Source organism: Chelonia mydas, chromosome 3 (genome assembly GCF_015237465.2).
Source record: "Chelonia mydas isolate rCheMyd1 chromosome 3, rCheMyd1.pri.v2, whole genome shotgun sequence".
In the NCBI taxonomy this organism is placed as follows: Eukaryota; Metazoa; Chordata; order Testudines; family Cheloniidae; genus Chelonia; species Chelonia mydas.
This window is the reverse complement of record NC_057851.1, coordinates 109,809,083-109,830,626: the sequence shown is the minus strand read 5'-3', so window position 1 is coordinate 109,830,626 and position 21,544 is coordinate 109,809,083. Positions and strand designations below refer to the sequence as shown.

The 21,544-nt window shown below is 41.3% G+C and overlaps 1 protein-coding gene across 9 annotated transcripts in view; it reads left to right on the top strand.

The window, feature by feature from the left end:
* The first annotated feature begins 2,189 nt into the window (after positions 1-2,189).
* KATNA1 (katanin catalytic subunit A1) overlaps positions 2,190-21,544 on the top strand; it is a 30,684-nt gene continuing 11,329 nt past the window's right edge. For 2 of the 9 annotated variants that reach the window (XM_043543125.1, XM_007057031.3), the window contains exons 1-6: positions 2,190-2,268; positions 12,578-12,751; positions 13,530-13,687; positions 16,788-16,971; positions 18,485-18,606; positions 19,761-19,866. In XM_043543125.1, the coding sequence (XP_043399060.1) occupies positions 12,581-12,751; positions 13,530-13,687; positions 16,788-16,971; positions 18,485-18,606; positions 19,761-19,866 (741 nt within the window). In that variant the 5' untranslated portion in view covers positions 2,190-2,268; positions 12,578-12,580. Of the gene's footprint in view, positions 2,269-2,323; positions 2,458-3,965; positions 12,752-13,529; positions 13,688-16,787; positions 16,972-18,484; positions 18,607-19,760; positions 19,867-21,544 lie in introns of those variants that run through there. The other 7 variants (XM_043543124.1, XM_037894956.2, XM_037894957.2 and 4 more) reach the window with 7 other exon arrangements.

Below are 21,544 nucleotides of genomic sequence, written 5' to 3'. Positions count from 1 at the left end.
AGCCACAAATGGCAGAACAAGTGAAAGCCATGTCAGCAAAAATATGATCACCTTGATCAATCAGTCCTTCTGTCCTCAAATAGATTGCGCCAATCACAACACTTCATCCATTCTTCTTGTATCCTGGCCTTCCTTCTCCGTGTGCGGCCACGTCTTTTCACGATAAAATCTTCCCATCTCTTTGGAGGTTGGCTGAGTGGTTGTTTCAGTTCCTGGCATCGGTACCACTCAGTGACAGCTGCAGTCCATCGATTGTCAGTGAGCCTCACTATATGCCCTGCCCATCACATTTGATTATGCCTTCTCTTAACAACGATATCCTGCGCTCCACTCTGCTGTCTGATCATTTCATTGGGGACTCGGTCGCGGATTGAAATTCCCCGAATTCTTCTTTCCATCGCCCTCTCTGTTACAGACAGTTGCTGCTTCTCTGTCTTCCTCAGCACCCATGTTTCGCTGCCGTACAACATTGCTGGCAGTACTGTTGAGTTGAAGAGGCTGGCACGTGTTGCCTTGTTGATTTTTCCTTGGAGGACATCCTTGATAAGAACTGAATGCACACCAACCTGCTTGCTTTCTTTGCGAGAGTTCACCTTCCTGATTGGGGTCACGTTAATTTCTTGGTCCAAATACACATATTGCTCAACCTAAAAATGTTCAGCTTGGTTTGTTTCTGAGGGTAACAGGCAGACATTTATTGATTTCTTTAAAGCAAGTGAGTCCCCCAGCACTGCCCAGTAGCAAAATGAGGGAAAGCTTTAAGTACTAGAGCTACTGCCCACACACCACTTTTTGGGATGCCAAATCCTTCGTTTTGAGGGTGTTTTTTTGCTTGCATGGTTTGGGGATTGATGGATGCCAAAAAAGTTTTCCACTATAGACAATACAATAGCTAATGCTAGCCCTGACTACAACGTTACTGTCAGCCAAAACTAGCTATCATAAATATAAAGGGAAGGCTAACCACCTTTAAATCCCTCCTGGCCAGAGGAAAAAATCCTTTCACCTGTAAATGGTTAAGAAGCTAGGATAACTTCACCGGCACCTGACCAAAATGACCAATGAGGAGACAAGGTACTTTCAAAAGCTGGGAAGAGGGAGAACATCAAAGGGTCTGTGTGATGCTTTTGCCGGGGACAGAACAGGAATGGAGTCTTAGAACTTAGTAAGTAATCTGGCTAGGTATGGGTTAGATTATGATTTCTTTAAATGGCTGAGAAAATAGCTGTGCTGAATAGAATGAATATTCCTGTCTGTGTGTCTTTTTGTAACCTAAGGTTTTGCTTAGAGGGATTCTCTATGTTTTGAATCTAATTACCCTGTAAGGTATTTACCATCCTGATCTCACAGAGGTGATCCTTTTCTTTTTACTGTTTCTTCTATTAAAATGTTTCTTTTCAAGAACTGAATGCTTTTTTTTATTGTTCTAAGATCCAAGGGCTTGGGTCTGTGGTCACCTATGCAAATTGGTGAGGATTTTTACCAAACTTTCCCCAAAAAGTAGGGTGCAAGGGTTGGGAGGATTTTTGGGGGGAAAGATGTTTCCAAACAAAGTTTTCCCAATAAATCCAGATGATGTTTGGTGGTGGCAGTGGAAGTCTGAGGGCAAAGGGTAAAATAACTTGTACCTTGGGGAACTTTTAACCTAAGCTGGTAAAAGTAAGCTTAGGAGGCTTTCATGCAGGTCCCCACCTCTGTACCCTAGAGTTCAGAGTGGGGAAGGAACCTTGACACTAGCTGTTACTGATTTGCCCAGGGCTTGCTTTGAAGAATTGCATGGTGAGAACACAGCTGACTGAGCCGTTCCTAAATTCTCTAGCTATGTTTGCATTGGTGGTTCAATGATAAGACTTCTTACCCTCCATGCAGGAATCCTGGGTTCGATTCCTGGCCCATGCAGTTATGAGTATCTTTTTGGTTCACATTCACAAGTACAAAAGCGAGCGCAGCCAAGATACTGTTTGTTTTTCTCTGCTCAGGTTCCCCACTGACGGGAGCCTGCAGACCCCGGGAAGGGCGAGGGACGCGCCGCGCGCTGCCAGCGGAGCCCCTCCTAGAGCCCTAAGCAGGGGCTCCGACCCAGGCCCCCCAGCCCTCACGCTGCAGCAGGGGAAGGGCGGCCACACCGCGCTAGGCTTCCAGGAAATGACGCAAGCAGATTTGCCTTCGAAGGGGGGCGGGGTAGTGGGAGGAGCTGGGGTCGAGGTGGGGGGGTGCGCGCGCGCGTAGAGCCGCCGTTACGGAGCTGACGGAGCGCGCTGGAGGCGAGTGAGTGTCAGCGCGTCCCTTGTCCCGGCCCGGCAGGGGCTCCCGGGTCTGTGGAGGCTCCGCTGCCCGCCGTTGCTCCTACGGGGTCTCCTCAGCTCCCATCCCCGAACTGCCGTTGGACCTCAGGGCGCTTGCGTCGCCGCCCCCCTCTTCCCGGCGCCGCGAGCTGAGGCGACGGGGGCTGGGAAGGTGCCGGGCTCCGGATGGGGCGGGGCTGTGCGTGTGCGCGCGGGGCCGGGGCCGGGGCCGCGGCCGGGCTTGCTGCGGGTCCTCGGCTTACCGGGGCGGCGGGGAGGCCGCTCCTCTCCCCGCGGCAGGCGCCTCCAGCTCCCGCCCCAGCCAGGCGTGGCGGGCGGCCCTAGGCGAGTCGGGCGCTTCGTGCCGTCGTGCCCGCTCCTGGCTGCAGCTGACCTAGCGCCTTAGGTCGGGTTTGGGGGAGAGGAGCGCTGCGGGGGCCGGTGTCCCGGTGAGGGTGGTGGTCGGTGTATGCAGCATGTATCGATGTCATTCCCTTGTCATCCCAGAGGGGATTTCTTCCCTCCGACCCTCGGAGTTGGGGTGGTGGTGAGGTCATGGCTGAGAGACCCGGGACGGGGAGACACAGTTAGGGAAATCGTTTTGGGTGTGAATTGGAAATCTCTTGAGAACAAAACAAATGGAAGAAAGTCTGTCTTGGACTGCTTCATGAGGCTGTGTAGACTAGACAGTGTTCCTAGCCTGCCTCGCTCATTTCACATCTCAAATTAAGGCGTTTTGATAAGTAAGCAAGTTTCAAATGAGGCCTCTGTCAATAAAAAGAAAAGGAGTACTTGTGGCACCTTAGAGACTAACCAGTTTATTTGAGCATGAGCTTTCGTGAGCTACAGCTCACTTCTATGCATCCGATGAAGTGAGCTGTAGCTCACGAAAGCTCATGCTCAAATAAACTGGTTAGTCTCTAAGGTGCCACAAGTACTCCTTTTCTTTTTACGAATACAGACTAACACGGCTGTTACTCTGAAACCTGTCAATAAAAAGGATCACAGTGAAGTAAAAGCTCCTTTAATATCCCACCCCATCACTAGTTGCTATTAAAGTATTTGCTAATTTAACTTTTTTCAAAGTTCTCCACCATAGCTGTGCACTCTAAACAGCCCAATTTTTATAACATCCTGCAATCCATTGTCATTCCTGACATTATTAAAACCTTTTTAAAGACCGTGATCAAACTGCATTTTCTATGTGAGTAGCTACGGTAATTGCCGTTAACATCTATACTAGTTATACTTATGACAACTTGCTATGTGCAGCCCTTATCACATGTGCTTTCGTTCTCCTGATAAAGTCAGAGGCGGATAAAAGTTTTGTGGGGCCCTGGGTCAGAGCAAGTGGGGGCCCCTCCCCACCCATTCCACCTGCAGTACCCCTGGTGCTGCTGCTGAGGAAATGGGGTTGGGGTGCGGGGTCTTCCCTTGCTCCCGGGCAGGAGCAGCGGGCATTGCAGGGCAAGCCCCTGTGCCCCAGCCCCGCTCCCTGGCAGGAGCAGCGGGCAGAGCAGGGCAAGCCCCTGCTCCCCAACCATGCTCCCTAGGAGCGCCAGATGAGTGGGGTCAGGACGTGGGGATGCTCAATTGGCTGGGGCCCCTGCCACAGGCCCTGTTGGCCTACTGGCTAATCCGCACTGGATAAAGTATGAATTAATATTTTAGATTTCACACGTACTCTTTTGTTTATATAGAGAAACTTTTTGACTTGGCACTTGTCTGTTAAAAGTCCTTTTTTATTTTCTCCTGTCAAGTTTGAGTCTTTCAAATGAGTCAGTACAGAATGCTGCTTACTTCCTTACCTCATAGGGTCTGACATGCATTTAGGCAACCAATCTTGAAACACAGACCTTTTCAGTTAGTAAAATAAGAGAGGCTGTTCCAGAATAAACTCTTTTCTTTTTTTCTTTTTTTTTTTAAAAAAAAAGATACACACCACTTCGGTCTATTAGGAAATAAACCACTGGCACACTTCACAAAAGCACACGTGGCTGAGGGGGAAAAAAAAACAGAATGGAAGCACGAACTAGAATACATAGCACATAGAGCAAACACATGCACCTAATTTCACATCTAATATTCCATGTTGGCAACTAAAGATACAGTTGCCAAACTTAACAAATCCACTTGCTGATATTGAGGACCCCCATGAGTTGAGAGAGTACTAGGGGACTTTCCATCCGTTTTTTCTGCAGAATTTAAACTTTTTTTTTAAATGTTGATCTTCCAGCTAAAAAACTTTCTGAATGTGAACTGATACCATGGTTTTCCTGAGTGTGCATAACAAATTGAAATAATAGAAACTGCCTAAGGCCCCAAAAAACCTGGCTCTAGCTCCGTCTAAGCAGCCAGGTTGTGTGATGAAGAGTTCCTCTGGGTGTGGAAAAAAAATTCTTAGGTCTCTTTGTAGCATTGGAACTCTTCCATTAATGTTACTCTGGCCCTAGGACTGTCTCTGTCCCACTTGTGGCGCACAGTTTGTGGATAGAGTAGCTGGTGGATCCATGTAGTAGTTGATAAAGCAGTCAGGCACTCACGTACCAGCTTCATATGGTATGTTGAATACCATTGTGGAACTGGGTTTGATTAAACTCGGTATGTGTGTTGGGAGGTAAGGGGGTGTTCAACCACTATATAGACTTCCCAGATCTTGTATGGTGAAATTACACTGATTTGGCTATTTGAGGGCTCTTCTATGGAGAAAAAAAGCATGATTTGTCCTTAATATGTGTGAACTACTACTTTTAATCTCAAGGATTAACAATGGGATTGCAAATGCCAAAGCCACTTTCTTTATCTTAAATTACCATGAGTCTTCAACCCTTGCCCTGCTGGACACACCAAACTCTGGCTGCACTTCAGGCACTTGAGGCAAGTGGACTAAAGTCTGTGGCTAGTGACAGGATGATTTGTCAAGAGTTGTAATTGTATTTCTATATTAGTAATCTCTGGGAAATCCTATGCATTGTATTCTGAATAAATTATTTTAATTCTGAAACCTTTTTTGGGGATTCAGCATAGCATTACATTTAAGAGGGCAAAATTCAATGTGGATTCTTTGCATTGTTTCCTGCCTGGTGGTGACTTTACAGACTCATCTTCACCGTAGTGGCTTTGTTCGTAGATAACTTCATAGAATACAATTCGGGGAATGGTTCTAATTGATAAAAGTACTATGTAGACTATCTGCTTTATCGTCGTCTAGTGCCACTGTGCACACGTAAGTTAAAATATTTTGTCTAATAAAGGAGTTTTCCTTTATTTTAGTGTAGTCATAGATTTGCATATGCTTGTTTGTATATGGAACCAGTCTGGGATAGTTCTGAAAGACAATATGTATTTCCGATTATCTAATTCTATAGCAGTAAAGGTAAAGAGGAAATAGTGTTGAACAGTCCACTTAATTTACATAATCTAGTCTTGTTCTTTAAAAGACATTGTAGAATATGGTGCTCCACTAAAATGGTAACAAGCATAGTTTAAATATCTAGGATCAGTGTGCTATCCAACAATATAAATGAAGAAAAATTGATAGTAAAACTGTGATGCAAATATGAATGCATTATGCATTGGTATTTATGAAAATCATCAATCTCAAAACAACAACTTGTCACACTCTAGGACACAAAATTTGAAAGAAAAATTATATGCCACTTTGGCATTTTAAATTAGCCTACATTACTAAGGCAATTATCCTATGTCCACGCTGCAGTTCACGGTGTGATTGCAGCACACCATACCTGTATTATCTTTACCCATGCTAGTACAGATAAAATTGGCAGTGTAGATGGAGTGGCACAAGCTTCAGAGCAGGCTAGCAAAGTGAGTATGTACCTATTTTTAGTTGTTTTGTCTATCTGTACTGCAATCACACCTTGAATTGCTGTGTAGACGTAACCTTGATTACAGGCTAAACCTTGGTCAGCAAATCGATTAAATTCTGTTGGTGTTGCCTCTTTAGCACCCACATCTAAACTGACAGTCCTCAGATAACTTCTGGAGAAACACTTGAGTTTTGTTGAAACAAGCAAAAATCCACTGATTTAACTCTCTCTCTTCCTACTCCCATTCTCTGCCTATTTTATTCCTTTGCACATTGTTTACTTCCTTCATTTTTCTTTAACTTGGGAAATTCATTTAGTAGACCAGCACAGCATCCATCTTTTGTGTTATTACCCCCATTTTCCTGGCTAGGCATTCCATGCCTTCTTTTCTTTCCATTAAGGGATCATTCATTTCCTTTTGTTTCCTCTCTGTTCTTTGTGACTCCACATATTTGGAAGAAAAAAACGCTCATATGGTTGAACTGTTTGTTCCCCTGCACAGATTTCTAAAGAATGCCTGCCCTGCTCTGAGTTCTGCGCTCTATTTATTGTATATGGCTATGGTGTAGTTTTCTTCCTTTTTATTTTGGAAGCCTAGTTCTACATTAGTAACATGCCATTACTTGATTTAAAATGTTTAGTAGCATCTTGCTTAACTTGTTATTTCAGCAGGTTTAGTCATCAGTTAAAATTCATGGGACAGGCAAACAGGTGTATCTGGTAGGATGACACATGTGGAAATGCTTGGTCTTGAATATTGCTATTAAAACCTGTGGTAATATCTGTAGTGATCCTTGATGAACTTTATGTATTTTCTCCTACATAACAAGAGATCCTTACATAGATTTCTTCTGAAAACTTAAGTTAAAACCTTTTCCCAAAATCTAAATTAGGTGTTCCGTGAAAGGGAACTAGGCATCACTGAGTACATCTACAGAGCATGTGGCCGTGAGCCTCATAGCCTGGGTCAACAGGCCTGCTCTTTATATTTTAAAAAAAAAAATGCTGTATAGGAAACTCTCCATAGGCCTCAGAGCCGGAACCACAAATTCATAGCACTGTCTCTGCAGCTATTTGTAGAGTGCAGGGATGATCCTTATAAGCTCCTTGTAAGCAAGTAGTTATTAAGTGAGGTGAAACTTGAGGGGTACACAAGACAAATCAGACTCCTGAAAGGGGTACAGTAGTCTGGAAAGGTTGAGAGCCACTGCTTTAGTCCAGGCTTTAGAAAAATAACCTTAAATTACATTAAAAGAATATTAAGGTTACAAAGCCAAGCATTCGAAAATTAGGAAATATGAGAATTAAATGTTGCTTATGTACTCTTACTTTGTCTCCCTGTGTGTATGTATTATGATAGTCTTTAATTGTGTAGTAATGTGCTATTTTTATAGAGCTCTGCCTCATTCAATGCATAGGATGGAACAGGCTCCATGGATGAATCAGGCTTATATAGTGAAGGCAGTTGTCTGTAGGACACCTACCTTATTTGTTGAGAATTTAGAAAGTGTGTAGTGAGTGAGATTACAGCGAGAGAATGGTCCCATGACTAAGGGAATTAAATGCTACCCCAGAGAAATAGATTCTATCCCTATATTTGCCACAGAGTTTCCATGTAAGGTGGAAAATCACTTAAAAGCAAGTTTTTATAGTAGAGCAATATGCATGTGTTCTTTACTTTCTAGGTGCCCAGTATGAGACACTGGAGCCAGATTTTCAGAAATGCTGGGTGTTCACAGCTGCAACTGGTCAATGGGAGTAGTGCTTTGAACATATATAGCACCGTAAAAATGCAAAGTATTCTGAAAAGTCAGGTCCGAGGTGTCTCAAGCTGAGCACCCAAAATTAGTGGACACTTTACTGTTTCAGTTTTAATCTCTGTGCCTCAGTTTGTCCTCTGTAAAATGTGGATAATACCATCTAATCTCACAATGGCATTAAGAAAAATTCATTGTTTGTGAACCTCCCAAATACTTTGGTGAGAGCATCACAGAAATATTCATGAAGAAATTAATAATCTTGTATTCATGCAGAATTTGGATGGTGTGTCCTCCACTTGTTGAATGTGGAGGAAAAAATAAATAGTGAATACCTCTCTTCATTGAGTCAGGGTCCTGTGGAAAAATAGTATGTAATTAAAGACTACCATAATACATATGCACAAGGAGGCAAATTAAGGTTGTACATGAAACCTTAATTCTGGCACTTCCTAACTTTTAAGTGTTCGTCTTTTCGGTTTTTAAATGTAAAATAATGAATGGTGCAGAGCATAGATTCTGACTCCATGGGTGCTCTGGGGCTGGAGCACCCATGGGGAAAAATTAGTGGCTGCTCTGCACCAACCAGCAGCCAAGCTCCCCTCACCCCCTGCCCCACCTCCTCCCCTGAGCACACCGTGTCCCTGCTTCTCTGCTTACCTCCCAGCTGTTTGGTGACACTTGGGACTTTCCAGGAGGGAGGGGGAGGAGCGGGGATATGTCATGCTCAGGGGAGGAGGCGGAGAAGGGGCAGGGACTTGGGGAAAGGGGGTGGGGTGAGCGGCAGGGGGGTGTCGGGCACCTACTGAGAACAGTGGAAGTCAGCGCCTATGGTGCAGAGAACGTTGGGAGTGTATGTTCTTCCTGTGTCATCATAACACAAGACCAAGAGGCTATTCAGTGAAACGGAACATAGCAAATTCCAAAATTTTTAACATAATTAGGTTTGGTAACTCATTGCCACAGGATGTTAAAGCCAAGGATTTAGCAAAACTCAGAGAGATTGAACATTGCTTTGTGTAACAAGAATATCCAGAGTTTTCATAGTTAATGCTAATAAAAAGAGTATTGGAACTGAAATAAAACCTCACATTTCAGGTTTTGGGTGATCTCAGTTAGAGATTAGGATGAGACCTCCATGGGGGTGCGGGGGGCAGATTATCCCAGGTCTGCCTGCTTTGTGGTCTCTTCCACCTTCCTCTGCAGCATCTGGTTCTAGCTACTGATGGAGACAGGATACTGACCTAGATGGGTCAGAGATCTGATCCAGTATAGCAGTTTTACTTTGAATTTCAGTACAAACTGTTTTTAAATCTCAGATTTGGGGGATTATAAAAATGTATTGTCAATTATGATCCACTTTCTAAATAAATATCTGTTGTTCTTGTTTAGTTTTTAGAAAAAAGTTTTAGAAATGGGGTGGCGTTCAGATGTCAGAGAGGTCTTACTCACATATGGCTCTATTTCAGATGAGGTAGACGGCTGTTCTCTTCTGAGAACAAGACCAATCGAGGTGATGGGAAGGATTCTGTATGGTACCCATCTGTGTGCTTCTCATATTGAGACTCTCAGATAAATCATGCTTGGGACCTAACTCAGTGACTTTAGCATCTAACAGTTTCCTGAAGTCAGTGCTTGTCTTCTTTTCTTATGGGATTAGGACACAAGGAGATGAGAGAAACTTTCCAAGTATATGAACAAGGTGACTCTGACAATTAACTTTTATTTTGTTTATATTATTCTGCACTACTAATAGGAAATTATGTCAAATTAAGAAACAAGCTGACAATGTTTGGTTATGTGAAAAACTTTAGCAGTTTGTCTAGTAGTTTTACAGAAGATGCTTTACCCTTGACTGATGTCCCATCTCTGAATCTGGAGCTGTGCCAGACAAAAGGTACTAACTATTGTGTAGCTATTAAAAAAAAAATCTTAGAAAAGGCATATTTAAATATAATAGCAGCAACTGAAGCATCTTGAACACATTTGCTGCTGTTTTTCCAAAGTTTCTTAAATATTTGTTTTTCAGTTCCCACTCAAATACCTGTTTCCTTTGTAGATATTTAAGTCTTTGAATCCCTGATCCAGGTCTTCATTTCCCTCTTTTCTATGCATTGAAGGATGCATGTTTTTCATTCTGCTGTTATTTATAGAGGCACTAGTTGCATATACTTTGTGCTTAGACTCTTAACACAGTACAAATGAGTGTGTTCACAGTACTTGGTTTGTTCTTCTCACTAGAACCCCTCTTCCTTTCTATTTTCCTCAGTCCTATAATCAAATAAACTAGTCTAAGCAGCAGTTGTGATCCTTTAACATTTAAATTCTTTCTGAATGTTATCTGGTGAATTTTAGAAATCTTTACACCTTTCCAGTTCTGTGTTGTTCTGGGGAAGGTAGATACTTACAAAGAAAGACGTTTTGCTAAAAAAAGATATGCTCCAGGGAGGATATGTTGTTTGAGTATTGGAGGTGCATTTTTGTACAGACCACATAGTGCTGCTTTCCCTCCCTTACCCTGCCTCCTTCACTAAATCTCAGTTCAGGTTGTGTACTACAATCAGAATATGCTGGTTTCATTACATTTCTCACTCAGAATCTTGCAGAGGGATCTACATGAGAAGTCAAGAATGAAGGGAATAGCAGAGGAGAATAATTAGAATGCTCCCATAAGCCTCTCTTCTAAGGTGGAACGTTACTTTTGTTAAATACAGACAAGATAAGGAAACAATAGGAGACCCAGAACTACAGGAAACAAGATTTAGAATTTCCATTTCCTGAGATTGTCTAGCTTTCCAGGACAATGTCCTTTGGTGTGTTCTGACATGTTAAAGATTTTGGCTGCATTTGTTTTCAACTTGTACCTTCTCAGTGGCCACTTCTTCCTGCTAGCTCTGTAATCTCTGCATGTGTAGGAAGAAGATAGTGCTATAAGGCTAGTAGGTGGCTATATAGGTGGGGGAGCACCCTTATTCAAGCCTGAAGTCTCCAGGGGTGGAAGGGCCCCTTATTTGACTTTTTTTTTTTTTAATAGTAAGTTCAGTGAAATAAAAAATCTATAGAGCTCATGTAATATTAATGATGCTGGAGTACCAGCAATAAAATCACTCACTTTGACCCTAGGCACCCCTGTATTTGCACCCTAAACACAGAGTGCAATAATATTTGTACAAAGTATGTGTTGAGGTATCATATGAAAGCTTAGACTCTTGTTATTAGTATAACTGTAAACTGCATGTGTAAACGTTATATGTGAAGTTATGAATTCTCTTTGATGTTACTAGAACACGTTTAAAACCAGACAGCCTCGCCTAGATGAAGACAATAAACAGGTCTGTCCTAAACAAAGGAGTGTTTCCATAATAGCAGTAAACAAAGCTGTCGAACTGAACCATTGGGAGTTACCCTGATCCTGAACTTGAAAGATTGAGAATTATCAAGGTTCGTGCACCCCAGAGAGAGACAGGAGACTGAATCTCCAGCAGGCCTTTCTGACTTGTAAGACAAAGACATTCCCTTTGGGGATATAAGGAATGGAGAGAGACTCCATCTTTATCTTTCACCTTAGGAGACAAAGAAACCAAGCAATTTGATCTCTGTGATGGGTCCTGGCTAGGCCTGCTAGTAAGGAGATTGTTGGATGAAGAATCCATCTTGAACAAAGACTGTATCTTGTATAAGTTTTAGATTTTTAGATGTTCTCACGTATTTGCTTGTAAACATCTCTTTCTTCATCTCCCTGACTTGGTATCATTTAATCCATTCTATTTTGTAAATAAACATGTTGGCTTTTATTGTTGTCCCGTGTTGGTGTCCCTAGCCTCTGTTTGCCAGAAGCTGGGAACGGGCAACGGGATGAATCACTTGGTGATTACCTGTTCTGTTCGTTCCCTCTGAAGCACTTGGCATTGGCCACTGTCGGAAATAGTAGGCTAAATGGACCTTTGATCTGACCCAGTATGGCCGTTCTTATGTTCATTATAAATCAGTGCTGTGCAAGTTCATTGAAGTGTGTGCTTCCAGAAAGCTAACAGGTTGGAATGTTTTTCTGTTTCTGTAAATGCTGCAACCCTAACCCTTCTCTGTGAAAGCCCAATGAGAGGGACTGGTCCCGCAGTAGGACAGTTTTGGGGCTGGAAGAGTACTAAGGTCAGCATGCAAGAAGTATCCAGGTTGGGCAAAGTCAGGGGGAGGCATGTGGGCTGCTGGTAGGCTGTTGGGTCAGAGCTCTGGACCAAAGCTGCACTGCCACAAGACAGCCAGGATTACAAGGCAGATGGTGACCTGAACCCCAAACCATCACACTCACTGCCTCCAGATTCTTTTACCTGAAGGGATGGGGGGAAAAGGTGGGGAAGAGTGTATTCAGTCATGGCTCCCAACGTCATGTGGTCTCTGCACACTTGCATATTTGCTTAACAGTAGGTTCTACACTGCATGATAACTCAACTTGTTTAATAAGTTTCACATACATCTGTGGTTATGGACAAGTGTAATTCATTTGTAATTTTATACTGACCAAATAGGTTGGTTTTTTTTTTTCTTTCTTCCAGTGTGATTCCTCTTAATGAGTCTACTCCCGGCATCCCTATTAATCAATAAGATGATTAGGATATGTTTGTTTATCTGGAAGATATTTCAGATATATGCTTTGACTTGTTTTCTTGTACTGAATTTTCAGTATAACTATTTAATTTTTTTTCAGCTTATGTTGAGTATGAGTCTTGTTATGATTAGCGAGAATGTAAAACTGGCCCGTGAATATGCATTGCTGGGAAACTATGATTCTGCAATGGTCTACTACCAAGGAGTACTTGACCAAATGAATAAATACCTCTACTCTGTCAAAGATACATATCTGCAACAGAAATGGCAACAGGTGAGCAGTCCTGTTTTGCCAGTTAATATTTCAATGGTAAAGTATTAAGCTAATATGAATGATTTAGTTCCATGTTGAATAAGAAATGTAAAAATATCTAACTATTCCTTGGTAAACTGTAATACCACTATCTATTCTTATTTAAGGCTTCATTGGCTGATTTCTCTCTTTGTTGCCCCTGGCAGAGTAAGGAGTGAAGAACAACACTGAGTTAGTATTGTACTAACTTGCTTGCCAGTTTGACTTTTAACTGTGTCAATGAGTGCCCTGGTTACGCTTCAGTATATTTAATTCTTATCGCTCTTATTCTTATTACAATACTTCAGCGGTGTGGTTTTGGCTGTCTAATACAGAGTGAGTTAAGACCACCATATTCATGTCCCTTGATATAAAGCCTTACCCTCCTAAGGGTAACGAAGTCTTTTTTCATTTTACTGTGTTGTTTTTCTTAAGACTGTGAAATGAAAACCAGTAGCAGGTTCTATGGAGTTGGTATTAAACCCATCTCTGTTCATTTATCTGACCGATTCTTCACGGTGTAAAATGTGTTAAGACCAAAAAAAAAAAAAAAAACCCTTTACAAATTTAATGTATATTATTTCTTGTTCTGTAGCACACGTAGTATTTTAAATGTATTGGACTAATTTTAAAGCATCAGAATTAAGACAGCTAGAGAAATCTTGTGGAATCCAGCAGAGTTCATTCACATTGGTTTTAGCATACTCTGTTACAAATTTGTTAGTAATGTGCTTTAATATACTTCATATTTTTGCATTAGGTTTGGCAGGAGATAAGCGTGGAAGCTAAGCATGTGAAGGATATAATGAAAACACTGGAAAGCTTTAAATTAGATTGCAGTCCCTTGAAAGCAGCACAGCAAGAATTACCAGCTCGTGATGGAGAAGTGTGGTCCTTGCCTGTGCCAGCTGAACGTAGGTAAGAAGAAAATTGGTAGGAGCAGATAACATGTAATTAAGTAAAAACATGCTCCAACTTCAATGAGAGTCTGCAGTTGGAGAATTCCTCCCTTTTTTAGGGCTAAGGAACAGGGCTTGGAAACTTTGACACCTAATTAGCCAGATTCTGGGAAAGGAGTGAGATTTCTGGGTTCTATTTCAGGATGCATCCGATGAAGTGAGCTGTAGCTCACGAAAGCTTATGCTCAAATAAATTGGTTAGTCTCTAAGGTGCCACAAGTACTCCTTTTCTTTTTGCGAATATAGACTAACACGGCTGTTACTCTGAAATATTTCAGGATGTCATTTTATTTTTGTCTTTAATAGTCTGATAAATGTGAAACGTCAGCCAACTTTCTAGCTGCAGGAAGAAAGTGTAGTATGAAAACATGAGTGTTTTGGAGGTTCCAAGGAAGCTGACTCTCCGCTGCTGTATTTTTCTTCCCTCCTCATCATCCCTGCAATGATTCTCATTGCAGGTAGTGTGAAGGAGAGGGAGAAGTATCTGCTACTCTAGCACTTTCTACGGCCTCTCTTTTTTTAGGGTCATCTTCTAGTTCATAACTCCTGGGCTTGCCTTTGCTGCTGCTAGTAGCTTTCCCAAGCAACAGCCTGAAATAGGTGTGATATTTTGACAGTTTTTGCTACCCAGTGTTCTGAGAGGTCAGTTTCAACGTTACTAATCTTGGTAATTCCAATTTCAACAGCTTTGTCAAGGAGCAGAGGCATTGGAACTATGTCTGAAGATTAAAGAAAACAGTTCAGTTCACATTTTTGGAAAGTTGCCTTTGCAACCAAAAAGGCTTGAAATGTAATTTATTTTTTAAAAAATAAAAGTTTAAAATCTGTAGAAATTGAAGACTAGGGCCTTGATCCCACAAGCTGTTTTGTCATAGATTGATACCTGTCCCCATGCAAAAACCTGCTTACTTCATTTGTACTTCTCCTGTGGTCCTAAAGATGGAATGGGCATAAGGAAGGTGTTTAGTGTTGGTCAAGAAGTATGCTTAAACTATTATATTAGAAGTGACTAGTTTACTGGCTTTAGTCTTGGATAATGGTAGTACCCAAAATCCCCAATGAGGATTTGGGCTTTTTTGTGCTAGGACAGTCCCTGTGTTGAAGAATGTATACCCTGAAAGGCAAAAGAGCCAAATAGGGGGTGGAGAAAGGGTCAGTCGGTCAGAAGGTGGCAGATGTTCATCTTGGTTATTACCCTGCCGTCCTTTTAAAATAAAATTTAATAAACTAAACCAGAGAGTTCTATTTTTAATATTTAACCCTGCCTGATCTATTTTTAAATTAACTCTAACCTTTTCTATTTATAATTTCTCTATTTAAATCTGCACATTTCATTTTTATTTTTTAACCCTCGGTTTTTTTACTTATATTTAATCTCACCTGTCCTTTAAGCAGTTAAATACGTTTCATTACTTTGCCCTCCAAATGCAGTACTTTGACTGCAACATAACAATCCTCTTTGATCAGATGCCAGAAATCTGTCCTTCTGTCTCCTACCAGGCTTTAGTGACAGTGAGCACAGCTCACTTTGCAGGTGGAAAGAACGTTCTGTTTGTCACTAGACTACTAAGGAGCAGGAAGGTTAGCTGCTGCTTAACATTGACCATATTAGCATGAATTTATGTAGGTTCTTTCATCTCTTGCCTACCACCACACATAGGAACCGTGGTGGAAAATGTGTTGCTATGGAAGCCAGAGAGCTGTTAAGCTTTATTAAGGCACAGAATCTCCCCACAGAATCTCCTAGGATACCCATGAGTTTTGTGGACTAGAGATCCCTTGCACCTAACCTCAACAGGCCATTCAAGTCAAACCTCATGGAGTTTCCTCTTCCTTATTTCTCAGAAATAATCCATAAGAAAACAGTTTGGCTCTTAGGATTGTAAGTTGGAATTTTTCTGAAAGAGCAGCTGCAAAAATATTTGTATCAATAGTCTTGCTGGTGCCAAAGAATATAAAATACAGACTAATGCTATATGATACATACTAATTGTAGTTAAGAAATTGTGCGTCAAATGTACCTACAGAGGAGAGATCTTGACTTTAAAAAAATTCAGTGATCCCCTCCATACTTATTTGCATGCATGTTTCTAAAGGTTGTCCGAGAGTCTCAGGAAGAGTAGGAGAGACATCTAGTAGTTTCAGTGAGAATTCTGAAGGTGGGAAATTTACACATTTTTAGAATAAATTGCATTCTCTTGGGTTAAGCTGGTCATATTGAGGAGGTTTTGGGAAGGGAGTGTGTGTGCAGGATTAGAAAACAAAAGCTTGGTGGAGTTGCTCTCTTTTTGGAGGCTTGAGATGAGACTTGGATCCTGGTAAGGCAACTTCGTATTAAATCTTACCTTTTTATCAGTAACAATTTTTTTTTAAAATATTTTGCTTCTAAGAAACGTAGATTAGTGCACTAGCATTTCAACTCTGGAGTCAGAATCTGATGGTTCTTGTGGTGTTTCAAAAAAAAGCTGCAGTTGTACATGTAGCTTTTTGTTATTGATTAAGGGCCTAAACAGAGAGGGGCAACGTTTGAAGTCTCAAACTCTTTTCCCTCCTTGGTTTGCACAGTCTGTGTAAGTCTTCTGTAGGGGGTGAAATGCTCCAGTGGATTTTTTGACTTATAACTGACCAGTGATCCAGTATTCATGAGAAGCTTTTTCATTTTGTGCAAGTGATCAAGGAAGAATACTCTGGTAAAGGGATTTCAGTTTCTGTTGGATCATAAGCATCTTTAGGACAGCCTTTAGGACAGCACCAAGAGCACTGGTACTTTAACATATTATAAATGTGTTAAGCTTCTGGTGTAGGTAGGCTAAGTATAGACAGAGGATGAAGTGAGTTTGAAAAGTGTGAAATCTCAGTGACTTTATTTTAAAATAAAAGTCCTGGTTTTTGAGCTTAGCTTTTATATTGGCAACTTGTAATATTGGTGGCATCGTAAAATTAAATAGGTAAGAGAGAGTATTTATTTTGGGCAATTCATAGTTAAGATTTGATGAGGTTTGATAAAGGTCACCATAGTCTTTAAATTTAAACCTTTTGTATATGTTATGACCAATCAGACCTTCTCCAGGAGCCAGAAAACGTCAGTCTGTTCAGTGCAATGATTGCAGAGGTCAAAATAACCGTATAAGTGCAGCCGTCAGAGGCCCTCACCGGCCCGCCTCTCGAAATCCTAATGATAAAGGGAAAGCAGTCCGTGGCCGAGAAAGGAAGGATCAGCAGAATAAAGGAAGAGAGGAAAAGGTAAACTTGTGGATCATTTCATGAAGTTTAGAGATTTGTGGTTTCATTGCATCCTTACGTTGGGGGATAGGGAGATGACTAGTACAGAAGACGTTATCTTTGACCAAACTTAAAACTTGTATAGTGCTTCTCATATTTAAAACACTGTATACAAGCATGAAACCTCGGAACATATCTGTAAGGTGTTTAATGGATGAAGATGAACACTGAAGGACAGCATAATTGGCTGAAGGCCACATAGATTAATTAGCAGAGCCAGGGCTTAGAACTTGCCAGTTGCTGACCTCAGATCCTGTACATGTTCCCCTAGACGATATTGCCTATTTGTAAAGCCCTTCTTGCTGTGTAACTCAGACCTTATACAAGAGTTCATTGGAAATTCTTGGACATGGCTGTTTACAAGAAATACAAAATTGTATTACTTCAGTCCTCATTTCAGTAGCTGATTCAAATTTTGAGAGTCAGAGTGAATTATTTTTTTTATATACGACTCTCTTGCAGACGACAGTGGGAGGCTGTTGCCTTGTATCTTTCAAAACATCTGGAAGCAAAATTTCTCAGGATTCAATTAACTCTTAAGGGAGATCTTAAACCTCTCATTCAGAAGGTCAGCCTGATCTCAGCTAGTTACATTTCTCTTTTTTTTAAAAAACAAACTAGCAATATATCTGGATTCAATCTAAAAAGACCTATTCTTCCAGTCAGAACTAGGAGCCTTTAATGGTCAGAACTGTGCAATTCCCAGAAGGACAGTGTCACGTAATAATAACCTGATAATGGCTGAAATAAGAGATCACATTCAACGAGTAAAATCCATCTTTGACATAGCTTTCTAAAATAAACCAATGTCTTTACCAAATAAATCAAAGCCAACCTATTAATGTCCACAGAATTGATGGATAGAATCCAGGGTTTACTTCAGTTTCTGTAATCTCTAAAAGTGCTTCGATATAGGGGTGTTATGCATAATATAAACTGCCTAGTTAGAACTAGACACCTGGAAATGAAATAGCATGTACCTCATATTGTGTATCTTTGTAAATTAAACAGTTAGCATGGGAGTTAGGCAGGTAGGCAGGGTTTAGTGCTTTATACTAGTGATAATATCAAATCCTACTCCCATTGATTTCGATGCGAGTCTTGCAGCTGATTTTAGTAAGAGCAGGATTAACTCTAATAAGTAAAATGCTACATTGAATCTTTAGAAAGAAAGGAAAAAAAGTTGCCTCTGTGCCTTCGGTGGGCTTTGCTGATGGTGAAGTGTTAATGAAAAGTTTTCTTAACCAAGTCAGTTTGAGATATATATTTATTTATTAGTAAAGGCACTTTGAAAGCATCACAGGGGCAGAATATTTATGCAGGGATTCAGAGCTGGATGGGATCCCTTTTACCCCCAAAATTCCAGCCTTCGGAGCCACTGTTGGGTCTACCCAGGAGAAGGCAATATAATACTGCAGTACAGCCTCTCATGAATTCAGACTATCACATGTATCAATTTTGTTTTTTAACATAGAACAAGTCGTCATCTGATGTTTCAGAATCTGAGCCAAAGAAGTTTGATGGTGCTGGGTATGATAAAGACTTAGTAGAGGCTTTGGAAAAAGATATAATTTCTCAAAATCCCAATGTTCGATGGTAAGTTTGAGTAAAATTAAGCTTATATCCAGGTTGCAGTTTTTCTGTTATAAAGTGGAAGCTATCTTTTTGGGATTAAGTTTTTGACACATTAAATAATTACAGCTACATTGTTTTTTCCTATATTAAAGTAAGTTTGCTTGCCTGAATGTTTCTAGCACTCTTTTTAATTACAGGAAAACTGGTGGAAAACTTCTCAAATCAGTCTTATAGCCCAGTGTCTGAGCTGCTCATGCATGAGGCAGTGTTTCAGTATATGTAAGATATTAGGTCTGCCAGTGTCTTTTTGGAAAGGCTTTCTGCTGTATAGGTCTGTGCTAGCAAAAGGACGTGTCACTAATGGGTCCACCTGAATTGGTGCTGAAAATAGTGTAACCTCTAGTGGAAAAAGACAGTCATTTTTCAGCGTTTACAGAAAGTGTTGAAACCTAGTCTCAAACAAGAAGGGAAGCATAGTTGCCTTGAATATGCTGATCAGAATATCACAAGATCAGGTTTCTTGGGCTGTCAAAGTCCTTAGTGGGAGAGCTACAGAACAGGCAGTGGTAACACACAAGCTTCCCCTAAACTGCCTTAACCACTGTTCTTCCTCCCTGACTGCACGGAAAGGCTGAGGGCACAAGTGAGAACGTAGTTTAATTTCAGTGTCTTTTCAGTCGTTGAAAAACCTCTGTGGAGATTACAATTGAAGAATTGATGAGAGAATTTGCCCACTAGTAGTCTGATTACAGTAAAGCTGGAAAGTATAATTTCCAGCTTGAGGAGACATACCCATGCTGCTCTGATCAAGCTAGTGTGCTAAAAATAGAAGTATAGCCGCTGCAGCACAAGCAGCAGGAGGGGCTAATTGCCCCAAATACATACCTATGGTCTTGAATGGGATCGTACTCCAGGTGTCCAGTCCCTCTTGTTGGTCATGCAGCTTTGGCTACACTTCTGTTTTTAATATGCTACAGGTTTGTGTACCCGAGCTGGAAATTGCCTCTTCCAGCTCCAGTGCAGATATTCCCTAGAAACAGAACTAGACCAACTCATTCATCTAGGCTACTAAATAGCTATTAATGGTAATGAAAGTGTTTGCATCTTGAATTGAACAGTGATCAGGCATGTCCCTGTCATAAAGTGTTAAACAACGTTCTTTTTTTCTCTATCAGGGATGATATAGCTGACTTAGTTGACGCCAAAAAATTGCTCAAAGAAGCTGTAGTCTTACCAATGTGGATGCCAGAATTCTTTAAGGGAATTAGAAGACCGTGGAAGGTAACAAATTGCTGATTCTTAGCATGCAGTGTAATTCTAAGACCTGTCCTAAGTGGAACACCTGAACTCGCAAATATTCTGTGTATATTATATCTACCCATCTTTAACCAAAACTTTTAAGGCAACTATGTGTCATTTGAATACAAATGAAGTTAGTGTAGGCTAAAACATATACTGACGTGTGCATTCTGTTAGTATTCAAGAAAGTAATATTACTTAGTTTTGAAAGAATCATAGAAATGTAGGACCGGAAGGGACCTCGACAGGTCATCTAGTCTAGTCCCCTGCACTAAGGCAGGACGAAGTATTATCTGACCATCCTTGACAGGTGTTTGTCCGGCCTGTTCTTAAAAACCTTACATGACAGCAATTCCACAACCTCCCTAGGTAATTTGTTCCAGTGCTTAACTACCTTTAAGTTAGGAAGTTTTTCCTAATGTCTATCCTAAATCTCCCTCACTGCAATTTAAGACCATTGCTTCTTGTCCTGTCCTCGGTGGTTAAGGAGAAAAATTATCATCCACCTCTTTATAACAATCTTTTATGTACTTGAAGACTGTTAGGTCTCCCCTCAGTCTTCCGCAGACTAAACAAACTAATTTTTTTCAGTCTTTCCTCATAAAATGTGTTTTCTAGACCTTTGATCATTTTTGGTGCTTTCCTATGGACTTTCTGAAATTTGTTCACATCTTTCCTGAAGTGTTCTGCTCAGAACTGGACATGGTACTCCAGTTGAACCCTTATAAGTGCTGAGTAGAATGAAAGAATTACTTCTTGCGCCTTGGTTACAACACTTCTGCTAATACATCTCAGAATTACGTTCACTTTTTTTGCAACAGTATTATTGTGATCCACTGTAACTCCCAGATCCTTTTCTGCAGTACTCCTTCCTAGGCAGTCATTTCCCATTTTCTGTGTGCGCAACTGACTGTTCCTTCCTGCGTGGAGTACTTTGCATTTGTCCTTACTGAATTTTATCCTATTTAATTTAGACCATTTCTCCAGTTTGTCCAGATCATTTTGAATTTTAATCTGGTCTTTCAAAGCACTTGCAACCCCTTCCAGCTTGATATCGTCCACAAACTTTAAGTGTACTCTCTGTGCCATTATCCAAATTATTTCTGAAGATATTGAATAGAACCAGGTCAGATCTCTATGAGGCGCCACTATATATGGCCTTCCAGCTTGATTGTGAACCATTGAGGATTACTCTGAGTGTGGTTTTTCACCTTATAGTAGATTTGTCTTCCAGGCTGTATTTCTCTAGTTCAGAGGTGTTCAAACTGTTTGGCGTGCCCCCTAGGGCAGTGTGGAGGAACTCTTATGGGGGCGAGTGGTGACGCCAGGCAGCTCATGCCAGCCCCCACTGGGGTGGGAAGGGAGTGCCACCTCCAGCTCCAACTCACCTCAGTGGGCCACCCAGCCTGTGGGTCAGTGTCAACATCTGCTGGGCCCATTTCCACTTCTGGCAGATTCTGAGCCCAGCTCTGGCTCTGTCCCCAGAGACCATTGCATATGCCTTCCCCAACCCTGAAAACCCAAGTGGGGAGGGGCAGAGGGCCAGGTATTGGCCCTGCCATAGCAGTGCATCCTGGCTGCAAGGTAGAAGCAACCTGCTGCTGAGGGAGCCTTGGCTTGGTATCTGTGTATTTGAAACTTACCGGTGTAGGTAATTTAA